At 46.3% G+C, this 16,595-nt stretch overlaps 1 protein-coding gene across 1 annotated transcript in view; it reads left to right on the forward strand.

Moving 5' to 3' along the window:
- The window catches only part of MON2 (MON2 homolog, regulator of endosome-to-Golgi trafficking), a 775,721-nt gene that overhangs the window by 623,647 nt on the left and 135,479 nt on the right, over positions 1 to 16,595 (forward strand). Inside the window, 1 exon segment of the mRNA XM_069229077.1 lies at positions 3,817 to 4,007. Within this exon segment, the coding sequence (XP_069085178.1) occupies positions 3,817 to 4,007 (191 nt within the window).

Below are 16,595 nucleotides of genomic sequence, written 5' to 3' on the forward strand. Positions count from 1 at the left end.
GTGCAGAATACTGGCTCAGGGTGATTCCTCGGCCACTGGGTATTAAAATGTGCTTTCTCTTGCAATGAGTAATTTACTCGATCTAGCCCTAGTTTTCTTACATTGTCTCTTGGTGAAAGTAACAGCCTGAGGTTAGAAATACAATAATTTTTATATTGTCGACACAAAATATATGAAATTACAATTGTGTAGCTACACAGCACAGTCCCGTAACTTGGGAAAACTTTGCAAGTAACCTCATTTGAGAAGAAGCATTGGGATCAAATAGATGGTTTTATCAACTTGGTTAAGAAAGTATTCAAGTTACTTGAATGAAGAAGCCAAAATAGATATGGAAAATAATGAATGAATGTTCAATATGTTGTGTGTAGGAATTTGCAATAAATTGGATGGAAGGATTATCACATGGTTCTTCAGAGTAGAGAACAAAGATTGAAAACCCTACATTGTTACTGAAAGACATTACCTTGACAGAGTGGTGTCTGCTATCCACTGGGTTGACAGCGTGAAGAATTGTGCAACCCAAAGAATTTTCCAGACTTCCGATTTTCCCTGCTCTTCATATAGAAAGATATATTTTGAAAAGAACTCAAAACAATAGCAGAGATTACCCTCTAGTATGCGAAAAAGTGATGGATGGAATGCCTGGATTCATCTCAGCCACTGGTAATCACTCCAGCTGCATTCATCCCAGACCATAGTTATTCTGCACACCATGCCACCTCAGTTTGGACCCACCCAATTGCAAATCAGCTTTGACCCTGCTCCGGTGTGAACAGTCCAGCCCAGCTGCTAGGAAAGGTAATTCCCTGAACTAGAACACAAGCAACCCAGGACTGGTTTCTTTTTAGTTAAGGCTCATCAGCCAGGTATATCTGATAGAGACTTCTAGTTGCAGATTCCTCACCTTTGAATTTCCCCCAGGCATCCGCTTGATTTGGAGAATTCTCTGAGAAGTACCCACTATAACATTGCGGGTGTTATATAGGTGCCACCCCAAACTGCTGACGTCACTACTTTTCTTTCCATGCTGGCTAGCACTGATCTAAAGGTAGCTGCCCCTCAGTCACTTTTTGACTGGCCTTTTTTCGACTTTTGTCAAAGATTATTTGGGGTTTTCTACTCCTGGTGCGTGAAGATGACATCAAGGAAGGCTGGGTTTAAGCCCTGCGATGTTGACAGATCTGCACCTCGTGTGCCTTTGGTGCGAGAAGCACAACCACGGCCTGAAGTCGTCTTCCGAGTGTTGGGCCATGCATCCAGAGGCTTTGAGGGAACATCCTGCCTGCCCACAAACGTTACGTGCAGTTCACGGTAGGCCACAAGCACTTTAAGTTAACCATTCTCCCCTTTGGCCTTACCAGCGCCCCTCAGGTGTTCCCCAAGGTGATGGGGGTGGTGGCAGCTCATCTGCGCAGATAAGGAATTCAGGAGTTTCAGTCTTGCCCTATCTTGATGACTGACTGTTGAATGCGGACTCACCCCAGGTTGTCGTCTCACACCTCTAGACTACGTCGGACCTCCTACATTCGCTGGGGTTCACTGTAAGCGTGCTGAAGTCACACCTGAGTCCCTCTCAAACACTCCCTTTCATCTGAGCTTTTCCAGACACATTGCAGTTTGGGGTTTATCCTTCGTAGTGGCGAGTCCAGGATATTCAAGCTGTGATACTGATGTTTCAGCCTCTGTTGTGGATTTCGATGAGAATGACTCTGAAGCTGCTGGGCCTCATATCTTTCTGCATCTTGCTGGTAACACATGCCAGGTGGCATATGCAGGCTCTGCAGTAGGACCTGAAGTTTCAGTAGGCGCAGCATCAGGGGAATCTCTCGGACATGGTCCAGATCTCAGAGGGAACTGCGCAAGTTTTGCATTGGTGGTTAACAAACCCCGATTGGGTCAGCGGCAGATCCCCTCCCTTCCCTACTGGAGCTCTGTGCTATCTGGCTGGCATTGAAAGCCTTTCCACCCTCCATTAAGGTAAGGCTAGTGTAGGTGTCATTGACAATACCCTCACCATATAGTACTGCAACAAATAGGGCCAGGTGGGCTCCTGGACCCTCTGTCAAGAGGCTCTGCCTCTCTGGAAATGGCTGGAACGTCAGGGCATATCCCTGGTGGTTCAACACCTGACAGGCTCTCTGAATGCCATGGCAGATGAACTGAGCCTATGATGCCTAGGGGATCACGAATGGCAAACCAATCTGAAGGTGCTGCAGGGCCTCTTTCAGCAGTGGGGAGAGCCTTGGTTTGATCTGTTCGTCACTGCTGAGAATGCGCAGTCAGCAGTTCTGCGCTCTGGAGTTTCCAAGGCGGCTGTTGTTCGGAAACGTTTTTCGTCTGGAGCTCAGGCCTCCTGTACATCTTTCCGCCCATACTACTCTTGCCCAGAGTTCTGAAGAAGATCATGAAAAACTAGGCTAAGTCAACCTTGTGGCTCCAGACTGGGAATGGAAAGTTGAGTATCCCACACTGTTGAGTATGGCCCTCGGTCTTCCAATCATGCTGCTTCTTCAGGAGTATCTTCTGTCGCAGCAGCAGGGGAGTCTTCTCCACCTGAACCTGTCAACGCTGTGCCTTTATACTTGAAGACTGAGTAGTGACAGTTGATTATTATTTAATAGTAAGGGAGAGAGTTTTGTTGATTCCTGAACAGCTGAATGAGAGCACTAGCCAATGTATCCATCCTCATATATACATGCCCTTTCTCACTAAAGAATGGATGTTGATCTGGTTTTGTTTTCTTGTTTGACTTCTGGATTTGTTTTGTCTCTATATAAGTATCGCTTTATGAATTCCTTAGTTGTCCATTTAGGATGCATATTAGTTTATTGCCTTGATATATGAGCTTGTGGCTTGAGTTGATATATTTTGACTAGTACAGTTACCTGTTCTCTGTGCTGTTTCATGCACAAATATGCATTTTCTTGAGTCACAATGGCGAAAACAAATGAGTAGACTTAAGCCTTGTATCTATAAGTGTGAGATTTTCATTACTGTTCCCTAAACATGAACTGGCATATTACGCTGGCTTTTCTTATGAAATGTAATCCATTGCTATGGGGAATAGCCAACAGATTACTCCAAGCAGGAATTGTTAATGTTAAGAAGATGAGTGTTGGTGTTGGAAATAATTCATGAGAGTTGCTGTCATGGTGGATATCTTAAAGGGGGAGAGAACCTTTAATTCCGCATTGATGATATCAAGATGCAGACTAGCACACTGAAGATTTTCAGAATAAAACGAAGAGCCAGATAATTTTTCATCCTTGAGTATTCCTTTCAGAAAAAAAATAAAACGTGTTTCTATTTCATCAATCCCCATGGAGAACTAAAAAGTGCATTATTTTTGCAGGAGAAGTAAAGATGTGTGTGTTTATTGTTTTTCAAAATCCCAACATCATGTTGAATGTGTGGAACACATTCAAGAAAAAAAATGCAGACGTACAGGTGGATCTGGGAGTGTTCCGTTCCACTCATCATCTTGGAAAAGGATTAACTTTCATTTCCAAGATGGAAAGGGGTTTGATTGGAGTTTGTAGATGCCGAAAAAACATGCATCTTTCTGGCCATTCTTACAAGACAAACCTCGCCATGTGGCTCCCACTTTCCACCTATTGTGTGTGAGCTACTACTGGAGATTGTTTTTCCCACTCCTGAATTTCCTGAACTCCTATCAATTGTAAATTAGGTATTTTTGGCCCTAAACATACGTTTACTGCCGAAACACCTTTGTGAATATGACTCTATACTCTGCTGCGGTCTAAAATTCAAAGCATATGAGGAACTACTGTTTTATCATTTGTCTTTTTATAGACATTAAGGATACCACTGAGTTTAAAGTATGCCTGCCCTTCAGAAAGCACATGGAAGTTAGCAGTATCATCACTTCTCAAAGTTTTATCGATTGGACTCCCAGTTGCCAGGCAGCATGCATCTTCTGGAAAGTTCGACAGCATGTGGCCAGAGCTAGCCAACACATTTGAAGACTTTCTGTTTACAAAAAGGTATGCATAGAAAACATTGAACAGTATATTTAGACAAAACTAGAGCACAATTCTTTATCTACCTGTTTGTTCATATTTATATGGAGATATATACATGTTTATGCAAAAATGTGTATATATAGTATATATATGTAGTGTATGTGTATATATTCATTCCCTGAAAAAAACAAAAGGTTACAGGGACATTATAGTTGGGAAATAGATTTATTTTTAAAACCTTAGACATTCACTGAAAAAAACAAAGGTTACAGGGACATTACAGTTAGGTTCAGATTTTTCACTCACAAAGCCATAGAAATTCAACAGTTATAGTTACCTGAGCCAACTATATATGCCCTCCACAATGCACTGCTTATTATCACATGACATGGTGAGTGGAATTACTTATAACATCACTGATGACATCATCCAGTGATTGTTTCATAAAAGTTTCTAACACTGAAAGATATATACTAAGCCACTGCATAAGTTAAATTACTAGTCTTTCTGTGCTACTAATTAGTGTTAGTAGTACTAACATATATAATTTGAATTAGAATCCCGCTTTTAAAGCGGGTACTATTTATGAGTAAAATGGCCTCTACGCTGACACATGTCCCTTGTTGATGTTTGTGTATGGTATTGCTTTGCAGCAGTCTTATCTGTTCATTGAGACATCACTCCACAGTGATGGAAATTGTGTTTTGCGACATTGACCACTTTGCTTATACCGCTCCCCTTTGTGATGAATGAGTGTAGTAGTAGTTTGCAATGAATTCATTTGTTTCCTAAGACCTCTTTCTGTACGGTGATGGCTCGGTAGAGTTGTAGTTTGCAAGAGACTGACCCCTCTACTGACATCTTTCTCTAGGATGAAGAAGAATTTTACCAATGGGTTATGACACAGTGTCCTTTCAGCTAAGACCTCACTACTGTGTGTGTGTTGTAGTGGTTTGTGTAAAACTGATGTCTGCACTAAAACCTCCTTCCAGGTTGACGAATAGTGGTGTTGTGGTTTGCCATAGACTAGCCTGTACAGTTAGATTCTTATTTTGGTTATTAGTGTTCAGAGTAGTGGTTTAGACGAAACAGGACTATCCGCTGAGAACTCTCTTCTGGGTGATAAGTGAGTGTAGTAGTTGAGGTTGTACATCTCCTGTCTCCTTTTCTTATTTAAAAAAAAAAAATATATATATATGGTATTTTATGAAGTATGTTGAATTTTACTTTGCAGGATGATGTCATCAGCAATGTAATTTGAGATGTCATTAGTGATGTCACCGACCATCTCATGAGTGAGTGATCTAATATGTGAGGTCACAAGCAGTGCATTGCGTGCCATACGTTATAGTTAGCTCAGGTATCTATAACTGCTGAATTTCTATAGTTTTGTGTGTGTAAAATCTGAACCAAACTGTAACATCCCTGCAACCAATGTTTTTTTTAAGTGAATTTCTAAAGTTTTTTTTTACTACATTTCCTAACTATGTCCCTGTAACCTTTGTTTTTTCAGTAAATTTATATGCTTTTAATGCTGTTTCCTAACTATAACGTCCCCTGTAACCTTTGTTTTTTTAGTTAATTTCACCGTTTTGTTTTTAATATAAATTGTACTACAATTTGATCCATAAGTTCAGTTTACTAATATACATTTTCACAAGTTTATAAATATGTATCACTGCCTGTGTGCGAGTGGCTGCGTGAGTGTCTGGGTGTATGTGTGTGTGTGAGTGGATGTGGAAGTGGTTTTGCAGGTCTCTGAGTGGGTGTGTGAGTGGCTGTATGGGTGTGTGAGTGGTTTTGTGGGTCTGAGTCGCTGTGCCTGCACTGGTGTGAGTGGTTGTGTGGTTGTGTAAGTGGGTGTCAGCAGATGTGTGAGTGGCTGTGTGGATCCAAGTGGGTGTGTGAATGGCTGTATGGGTGTGTGAGTGGTTGTGTGGGTGTGTGAGTGGGTGTGTGAGTGCATGTATGAGTGGCATTGTGGATCTGTGAATGGGTGTGTGAGTGGGTTTGTGGATCTGCAGGTGGGTGTGCAAGTGGCATTATGGGTGTGTGGTGGGGTGTGTGAGAGGTGAGTGGGTGTGTGAGTGCATGTGTGAATGGCTGTGTGGGTCTGCAAGTGGGTGTGTTAGTGGTTTTGTAGGTCTGTGAGTCGGGGTGTGAATGGCTCTATTGGTTTGTAAGTGGTTTTGTGGGTGTCTGAGTGTGTGGGTGTGTGAGTGGTTTTGTGGGCCTGTAAGTGGTATGTGGGTGACTGAGTGTGTGTGAGTGGTTGTGTAAGTGGGTGGCTGTATGAGTGTGTGAATGGTTTTGTGGGTGTGTAAGTGGGTGTGTGAGCAGCTGTATGGGTGTGTGAGTGAGCTTATTGGTCTGTGAGTGGGTGTGTTAATGGGCTTGTGGGTCTGTGAGTAGGTGTGTGGGGCTGTGTGCGGGTGTGCTAGTGGCTGTATGGGTATGTGAGTGGGTGCATGAGTGGTTGTGCTGGTGTGTAAGTGGGAGCTGTGGATCTGCCACATAACACATTGGGGTGGGGGGTTCACACTCAGTGTTGCGGTGGATCCACGGATCCTCACATGCTCAAAAAATACATTTGTGGATAATTTCTTGCCCATGAGGGGTCCTTGATAGACCTTTTAAATATTCCTATGGGTTCAGAGTACCCCTACCCTGACCCCTTCCAACACTTAATTTCCTCACTGGGGACTGAGTCGCGATGCAAAAAATGGCAGTCGCAACTTTTGCTCAGGTTGCGGCCACCCAATCACGATATTGCTGTTGGTGTGTGAATCTGTCACTGTAGATCTCCTTCGCTAGATATAGATATATATATATGTTCGATGGCATGTGTAGCTGCAGATACACATGCTGTGCACTGTTCCTGCCATCTAGTGTTGGGCTCGGAGTGTTACAAGTTGTTTTTCTTCGAAGAAGTCTTTTCGAGTCACGGGACCGAGTAACTCCTCCCTTTCGGCTCCATTGCGCATGGTCATCAACTCCATCTTAGATTGTTTTCTTTCCGCCATCGGGTTCGGACGTGAAAAGACTAAATTCACTGAAAATCATTGGTATTGTTTTCGATTGCGAAACATCTTGCATCGACACCTCGACACCGGCAAACACAGCTTCGGTTGCCCTATGGGGTTTCTGCACCCAGCCAGGGCCTGGTCGGCCCGACCGCAGAAAAGGTCGAAGCCTAATGGACTGGACCCCGTTCCATTTCTGCCCACAGTACCACGCCAAGGATCCCTACAGAGACCAACACCGGGTCTGTAATCTGTGTTTGTCACCGGACCACCAAGAAGATAGTTGCGAGGCCTGCAGGTCCTTTCGATCGAAGAAGACCTTGAGGGATCGGAGGGCGAGGCGACTGCAAATGGCCTCGAAAAGGTTTGTTATACAAGGAAAACATTACCAATTCAAGGTATTACCCTTCAGGATAACAACAGCCCCCAGAGTATTTACAAAATGCCTTGCAGTAGTAGCAGCATACATAAGGAGACAACATATGCATGTATTCCCATATCTCGACGATTGGGTAATAAAGGCCAACACTCAACAGCAGTGCCAAAATCACACATGTTACGTAATAGATACCCTACACACACTAGGTGTAGGAAGTTGGCTCTGTATGTACTATTTCAAAGTAAGAAATAGCATGCACAGAGTCCAAGGGTTCCCCTTAGAGGTAAGATGGTGGCAAAAAGAGATAATTCTAATGCTCTATTTTGTGGTAGTGTGGTCCAGCAGTAGGCTTATCAGAGGGTAGTGTTAAGCATTTGTTGTACACACACAGGCAATAAATGAGGAACACACACTCAGACAATTCCAGGCCAATAGGTTTTTGTATAGAAAAATATATTTTCTTAGTTTATTTTAAGAACCACAGGTTCAAGATTTACAAGTAATACTTCAAATGAAAGGTATTTCACTTAGGTAACTTAGGAACTTTGAATCAGCAAAATAGCATGTACAGTTTTCACAAAAATGGCAATAAGCTATTTTAAAACTAGACAGTGCAATTTTCAACAGTTCCTGGGGGAGTTAAGTGTTTGTTAGTTTTGCAGGTAAGTAAACCACCTACAGGGTTCAAAGTTGGGTCCAAGGTAGCCCACCGTTGGGGGTTCAGGGCAACCCCAAAGTTACCACACCTGCAGCTCAGGGCCGGTCAGGTGCAGAGGTCAAAGTGGTGCCCAAAACGCATAGGCTTCAATGGAGAAGGGGGTGCCCGGTTCCAGTCTGCCAGCAGGTAGGTACCCACGTCTTCGGAGGGCAGACCAGGGGGGTTTTGTAGGGGAGGGGGGGGCACAAGTCAGCACAAAAAGTACACCCTCAGCGGCACGGGGGCAGCCGGGTGCAGAGTGCAAACAGGCGTCGGGTTTGCATTAGGTTTCAATGGGAGACCCAGGGGTCTCTTCAGCGAAGCAGGCAGGCAAAGGGGGGGGAGGGCGGGGGGGGCTCCTCGGGGTAGCCACCACCTAGGCAAGGGAGAGGGCCACCTGGGGGTCGCTTCTGCACTGGAGGTCGTATCCTTCAGGTCCTGGGGGCTGCGGGTGCAGTGTCTTTACCAGGCGTTGGGTTCTTAGAAGCAGGCAGTCGCAGTCAGGGGGAGCCTCTGGATTCCCTCTGCAGGCGTCGCTGGGGGGGTCCGGGGGGGTCTACTCTGGCTACTCACAGGGTTGCAGTCGCTGGGGAGTCCTCCCTGTAGTGTTGTTTCTCCGCAGGTCGAGCCGGGGGCGTCGGGTGCAGAGTGCAAAGTCTCACGCTTCCGGCGGGAAACGTGGAGTCCTTTTAAAGTTGTTTCTTTGTTGCAAAGTTGTTTCTTCTTTGGAGCAGAGCCGCTGTCCTCAGGAGTTCTTGGTCCTTTTAGATGCAGGGTAGTCCTCTGAGGCTTCAGAGGTCGCTGGACCCTGGGGGACGCGTCGCTGGTGCCTGGGGAGACATTCCGGTAGGGCTGGGGCCAAAGCAGTTGGTATCTCCGTCTTCTCTGCAGGGCTTTCAGGTCAGCAGTCCTTCTTCGTCTTCAGGTTGCAGGAATCTCTCTTGCTAGGTTCTGGGGGCCCCTAAATAGTCAATTTAGGGGGGTGTTTAGGTCTGGGGGGGGTTAGTAGCCAATGGCTACTAGCCCCGAGGGTGGCTACACCCTCTTTGTGCCTCCTCCCTGAGGGGAGGGGGGCACATCCCTAATCCTATTGGGGGAATCCTCCATCTGCAAGATGAAGGATTTCTAAAAGTCAGAGTCAACTCAGCTCAGGACACCTTTGGGGCTGTCCTGACTGGCCAGTGGCCAGTGACTCCTCCTTGTTTTTCTCATTATCTCCTCCGGCCTTGCCGCCAAAAGTGGGGCCGTGGCCGGAGGGGGCGGGCATCTCCACTAGCTGGAGTGCCCTGGGGCGCTGTAACAAAGGGGGTGAGCATTTGAGGCTCACTGCCAGGTGTTACAGTTCCATATATATATATATATATATATATATATATATATATATATATATATATATATATATATATATATATATATATATATATATATATATATATTGCGCTATTAGGCGAATATTGTTGTGAATTGCCCAATTCCAAATTTTTTGTGCTAGGAGGCATAGTTGTGATGAGTGTGTTCCCCCTTGTTTGTTTAAGGAGTACATTGTTTTCATATTGTCTGTTTTGACAAGAATGTGTTTGTGAGCTAGAACCAGTTGAAAAGCTTTTAGTGCTAGAAAGACTGCTCGCAGCTCTAATTGATTTATGTGTAGTTGTTTCTGCTGGTTGTCCCACTGTCCTTGTATATTGTGATTGTTGTGGTGTGCTCCCCACCCAATCATTGATGCATCTGTTGTGAGAATGGCGTGAGGCACAGGGTCTTGAAAAGGCCGCCCTTTGTTTAAATTTACGGGGTTCCACCACTGAAGCGAATAGTGTGTTTGTGGTCTATCAACACAAGATCTAGGAGTTGACCCTGTGCCTGCGTCCATTGTTTTGCAAGGCACTGTTGTAAGGGCCGCATGTGTAACCGTGCGTTTGGGACAATTGCGATGCATGATGCCATCATGCCTAGAAGTTTCATCACAAATCTGACTGTGTAGTGCTGATTTGGTTGTATTTTTGGTACCATGGTGTGGAATGATTGTACCCTTTGTGGGCTTGGACTTGCAATCGCTTTTTGAGTGTTGAGTGTTGCTCCCAAGTATTGTTGAATTTGGGATGGTTGCAAGTGTGATCTTTGGTAGTTTATAGAAAACCCTAGTGTAAGGAAATGCCTCCTTGGCATGGTTACCCCCTGACTTTTTGCCTTTGCTGATGCTAAGTTATGATTTGAAAGTGTACTGGGACCCTGCTAACCAGGCCCCAGCACCAGTGTTCTTTCCCTAAACTGTACATTCGTCTCCACAATTGGCACAACCCTGGCACCCAGGTAAGCCCCTTGTAACTGGTACCCCTGGTACCAAGGGCCCTGGTGCCAGGAAAGGTCTCTAAGGGCTGCAGCATGTCTTATGCCACCCAAGGGACCCCTCACTCAGCACATACACACTGCTTCACAGCTTGTGTGTGCTGGTGGGAAGAAAATGACTAAGTCGACATGGCACTCCCTTCAGGGTGCCATGCCAACCTCACACTGCCTATGCCATAGATAAGTCACCCCTCTAGCAGGCCTTACAGCCCTAAGACAGGGTGCACTATACCATAGGTGAGCGCATAGGTGCATGAGCACTATGCCCCTACAGTGTCTAAGCAAAACCTTAGGCATTGTAAGTGCAGGGTAGTCATAACAGTATATGGTCTGGGAGTCTGTCAAACACGAACTCCACAGCACCATAATGGCTACAATGAAAACTGGGTAGTTTGGTATCAAACTTCTCAGCACAATAAATGCACACTGATGCCAGTGTGCACTTTATTGTATAATACACCCAGAGGGCATCTTAGAGATGCCCTCTGAAAACCTACCTGACTTCCAGTGTGGGCTGACTAGTTTTTGCCAGCCTGCCACACACCAGACATGTTGCTGGCCACATGGGGAGAGTGCCTTTGTCACTCTGTGGCCAAGAACAAAGCCTGTACTGGGTGGAGATGCTTCTCACCTCCCCCTGCAGGAACTGTGACATCTGGCGGTGAGCCTCAAAGGCTCACCCCCTTTGTTACAGCGCCACAGGGCATCCCAGCTAGTGGAGATGCCTTCCCCTCCGGCCACTGCCCCCACTTTTGGCGGCAAGGCTGGAGGAGATAATGAGTAAAACAAGAAGGAGTCACTCCCCAGTCAGGACAGCCCCTAAGGTGTCCTGAGCTAAGGTGACTCTTTTTTTTTAGAAATCCTCCATCTTGTAGAAGGAGAATTCCCCCAATAGGGAGGAGGCACAAAGAGGGCGTAGCCACCCTCAGGGCCAGTAGCCATTGGCTACTGCCCTCCCCGACCTAAACACACCCCTAAATTCAGTATTTAGGGGCTCCCAGAACCAAAGAAGACAGATTCCTGCAACCTAAAGAAGAAGAAGGGCTTCTGACCTGAAGCCCTGCAGTGAAGACTGAGACGACAACTGATTTGGCCCCAGCCCCACCGGCCTGTCTCCCTACTTCAACAAAAACTGCAACAGCAACGCATCCAACAGGGACCAGTGACCTCTGAAGCCTCAGAGGACTGCCCTGCATCCAAAGGACCAAGAAGAACTCCCGAGAACAGCGTCCCTGTTCAACAAACTGCTACTTTCTGCAACAAAGAAGCAACTTTAAAGACCCCACGTTTCCCGCCGGAAGCGTGAGACTTTCCACTCTGCACCCGACGCCCCCGGTTCGACCCGCGGAAAACTAACACTACAGGGAGGACTCCCCGGCGACTGCGAGCCCGTGAGTAGTCAGAGTTGACCCCCCTGTGCCCCCACAGCGACGCCTGAAGAGGAAATCCAGAAGCTCCCCCAGACCGGGACTGCCTGTAACAAGGGACCCGACTCCTGAAACCAACACTGCATCCGCAGCCCCCAGGACCTGAAGGAATCGAACGCCAGTGCAGGAGCGACCTACAGGCGACCCTCTGCCTAGCCCAGGTGGTGGCTACCCCGAGGAGCCCCCGTGCCTGTCTGCATCGTTGAAGAGACCCCGGGTCTCCCCATTGATTCTTAACTGAAACCTGACACCTGTTTGCACTCTGCACCCGGCCGCCCCTGTGCCGCTGAGGGTGAACTTTCTGTGCCTGCCTAAACTAAGAAAATATATTTTTCTATATAAAAACCTATTGGCCTGGAGTAAGTCTTTGAGTGTGTGTTCCTCATTTATTGCCTGTGTGTTTACAACAAATACAATACTTAACACTACCCTCTGATAAGCCTACTGCTCGACCACACTACCACAAAATAGAGCATTGGAATTATCTCTTTTTGCCACTATCTTACCTCTAAGGGGAACCCTTGGACTCTGTTCACACTATTTCTTACTTTGAAATAGTATATCCAGAGCCAACTTCCTACATTGGTGGATTAGCGGTGGGGTACAAGACTTTGCATTTGCTGGACTGCTCAGCCAATACCTGATCACACAACAAAATTCCAAAAATTGTCATTAGAAACTGATTTTTGAAATTTGAGCTATTTGTTTTTAATTTTTAGAAGTCCTGCTAGGGCATTGTGTTAGTCCCTGTTAGCATTTCTTTTAGAGTTTAAAGGTTTTGTAAAAGTTTGGATTAAGTTCTAGAGATAGTTTTTGATTCTTAAAAAGTATCCCAACTTTTAGAGAAATAATGTCTACTGCAGAAGAGATGGTGGTGGAGCTCAACCTCACCCCTTATCTGCATCTTAGGATGTCAGAGTTAAGGACTCTCTGCAAAATCAAATAGATAAAAACTGGATCAAACCCTACCAAAGTACAGCTCCAGGAGCTCTTGGCAGAGTTTGCTAGAGACAACCCCTCTGAAGATAACCTTACAGAGGAGGAAGCTAGTGAAGTGGAGGACAATTTCCCCCCTCCACTCCTAGTTAGGGAGACCAGGGTTCCTCCAACCCTGACTCCACAAGTGATAGTCAGAGGTGCTGCGTCTCCCACAGGGGAATCCAACAGCTCTGGAAGCATTGAGGGCAGCCTCAATGAAGATGACCTCCTGTTAGCCAGGATGGCCAAAAGATTGGCTTTGGAGAAACAGCTCCTAGCCATAGAAAGGGAAAGACAAGAGATGGGCTTAGCTCCCATCAATGGTGGCAGCAACTTAAATAGGGTCAGAGATACTACTGACATGCTAAAAATCCCCAAAGGGATTGTAACACAATATGAAGATGGTGATGACATCACCAAATGGTACACAGCTTTTGAGAGGGCTTGTGCAACCAGAAAAGTAAACAGATCTCCCTGGGGAGCTCTCCTTTGGGAAATGTTCACTGGAAAGTGTAGGGATAGACTCCTCACACTCTCTGGAAAAGATGCAGAATCCTATGACCTCATGAAGCCTACCCTGATTGAGGGCTTTGGATTCTCAACTGAGGAGTACAGGATTAGGTTCAGGGGGGCTCAAAAATCCTCGAGCCAGACCTGGGTTGATTTTGTTGACTTCTCAGTCAAAACACTGGATGGTTGGATTAATGGCAGTGGTGTAAATGATTATGATGGGCTGTACAATCTGTTTATGAAAGAATACCTTTTAAGTAATTGTTTCAATGATAAACTGCATCAGCATCTGGTAGACCTAGTTCCAATGTCTCCCCAAGAATCGGGAAGGAAGGCAGACCATTGGGTCTTGACTAGGGTGGCCAAGACTTCCACAGGGGGTGACCAAAAGAAAGGGGTCACAAAGACTCCCCAGGGGAAGAGTGTTGAGACATCCAAGGGAAAAAGTAAAGAGTCTTCTACAGGGCCCCAAAAACCTGCTCAGGAGGGAGAGTCCAAAGCCTCTTCACAATCCTCATTTGGGTACAAGGCTAAAAACTTTGATCCCAAAAAGGCCTGATGTCGTAGCTGTAATCAGCAGGTACACCAAACCTGAGACAAGGCCTGTCCCAAGAAAGCTTCCAGTTCTACTACTACTCCAGTTAGCACTGGAATAGCCAGTCTCCAGGTGGGATCAACAGTGTGCCCAGAGCAAATCAGGGTCCACACTGAAGCTACATTAGTCTCTGAGGGTGGGGTGGACTTAGCCACACTAGCTGCCTGGCCCCCTAATATGCAAAAATACAGGCAGCAACTCTTTATTAATGGGACTAGTGTAGAAGCCCTGAGGGGTACAGGTGCCAGTGTCACAATGGTGACAGACAAACTGGTTTCCCCAGGACAATACCTGACTGGACAATCTTATCCAGTCACCAACGCTGACAATCAGACTAAAGTACATCCCATGGCTATGGTAACTTTAGAATGAGGAGGGGTCACTGGCCTGAAACAGGTGGTAGTCTCCTCTGCTATCCCAGTAGACTGTTAGCTTGGAAATTACCTGGAGTCCTCAGCATGGGCTGAGGTAGAACTCAAAACCCATGCAGCCATGCTGGGTATCCCTGAACTGGTATGTGTCAAGACAAGGGCACAGTGCAAGGCTCAGGGTGAAAAAGAGGTGTTGGAACCTGGAAGAATGGCCCAACCCTCCAAGAGAAAAGGTAAGAAGACTGGGGCACCAGCTTCAACACAGCAAAAGAAAAAGAAAAAGAACCTCTCTTCCCAGGAAGAAGTTCTACTCTCTGAGGGAACTGAGCCTATGGAGTTGGAACCTTATTATGTTGAACTCTTAGGCCCAGGGGGTCCCACAAGGGAACAGCTGTGTAAGGGGCAAGAAACATGTCCCTCTCTTGAAGGCCTTAGGCAGCAAGCTGCTGAGGAAACAAAAGGAAGAGTCAGTGGAACACACAGGGTCTATTGGGAAGATGGACTCCTTCACACTGAGGCAAGAGATCCCAAACCTGGTGCCACTAGGAGAGTGGTAGTGCCTCAGGAGTTTAGGGAGTTCATTCTGACCTTAGCCAATGACATTCGACTTGCTAGGCATTTGGGACAAACCAAGACATGGGAGAGGTTAGTCAACCATTTCTATTGGCCCAACATGTCCCAGAAAGTCAAGGAGGTTTGTGCCTCCTGTGCCACCTGTCAAGCTAGTGGTAAGACAGGTGGCCATCCAAAGGCCCCCCTCATTCCACTTCCAGTGGTGGAGGTCCCCTTTGAAAGAGTGGGAGTGGACATAGTGGGTCCACTTGGACCTCCCACAGCCTCAGGGAATCAGTATATCCTAGTAGTAGTGGATCATGTTACTAGGTACCCTGAAGCAATTCACCTTAGGCCCACTACTGCCCCTGCAGTAGCCAAAGCACACATTGGTATCTTTGCTTTACCAGAGTGGGATTTCCTAAGGAGGTGGTTTCTGACAGAGGTACCAACTTCATGTCAGCATACCTTAAACACATGTGGAATGAGTGTGGGGTGACTTACAAGTTCCCCACACCCTACCATCCACAAACCAATGGTCTTGTTGAAAGGTTTAACAAGACATTGAAAGGCATGATCATTGGGCTCCCTGAAAAGCTCAAAAGGAGATGGGATGTCCTCTTGCCATGTCTGCTTTTCGCCTACAGAGAGGTGCCTCAGAAGAAAGTAGGGTTTTCCCCCTTTGAACTTCTGTTTGGCCATCCTGTAAGCGGACCACTAGCTCTTGTGAAAGAAGGCTGGGAGAGACCTCTTCATGAGCCTAAGCAAGATATAGTGGACTATGTACTAGGCCTACGTTCCAGGATGGCAGAGTACATGGAAAAGGCAAGTAAAAACCTTGAGGCCAGCTAACAACTCCAGAAGATGTGGTATGACCAAAAAGCTGCTATGGTTGAGTTTCAGCCAGGGCAGAAAGTCTGGGTACTGGAGCCTGTGGCTCCCAGAGCACTTCAGGACAGATGGAGTGGCCCTTACCCAGTGCTAGAGAGAAAGAGTCAGGTCACCTACCTGGTAGACTTAGGCACTAGTAGGACCCCCAAAAGGGTGATCCATATGAACCGCCTCAAACTCTTTCATGACAGGGCAGATGTAAACATGTTAATGGTTACAGATGGAGGACCAGGAAGCTGAGAGTGAACCTCTCCCTGATCGCCTCTCAACTGACCCTAAAGATGGCTCAGTAGATGGAGTGGTCTACTCAGACACCTTCTCTGGCCAACAGCAAGCTCACTGCAGGGAAGTCCTACAACAGTTTGCTGAGCTCTTTTCCCTAACCCCTGGTCAGACACACCTGTGTGCCCATGGTGTGGACACAGGAGACAGCATGCCTGTCAAAAACACAATTTTTAGACAGTCTGACCAAATTAAGGAAAGCATCAAAGTGGAAGTCCACAAGATGCTGGAATTCGGAGCCATTGAGCACTCTGATAGCCCCTGGGCTAGCCCAGTGGTCTTAGTCCCCAAACCTCACACTAAGGATGGCAAGAGAGAGATGAGGTTTTGTGTGGACTACAGAGGACTTAATTCTGTCACCAAGACAGATGCCCATCCCATTCCAAGGGCAGATGAGTTAATTGACAAATTGGGTGCTGCCAAATACTTGAGTACCTTTGACTTGACAGCAGGGTACTGACAAATTAAAATGGCACCAGGAGCAAAAGAGAAAACAGCATTCTCTACACCTGATGGGCACTATCAGTTTACTGTGATGACCTTTGGCTTAAAAAATGC

Source organism: Pleurodeles waltl, chromosome 4_1, assembly GCF_031143425.1.
Source record: "Pleurodeles waltl isolate 20211129_DDA chromosome 4_1, aPleWal1.hap1.20221129, whole genome shotgun sequence".
NCBI classification, from domain to species: Eukaryota; Metazoa; Chordata; class Amphibia; order Caudata; family Salamandridae; genus Pleurodeles; species Pleurodeles waltl.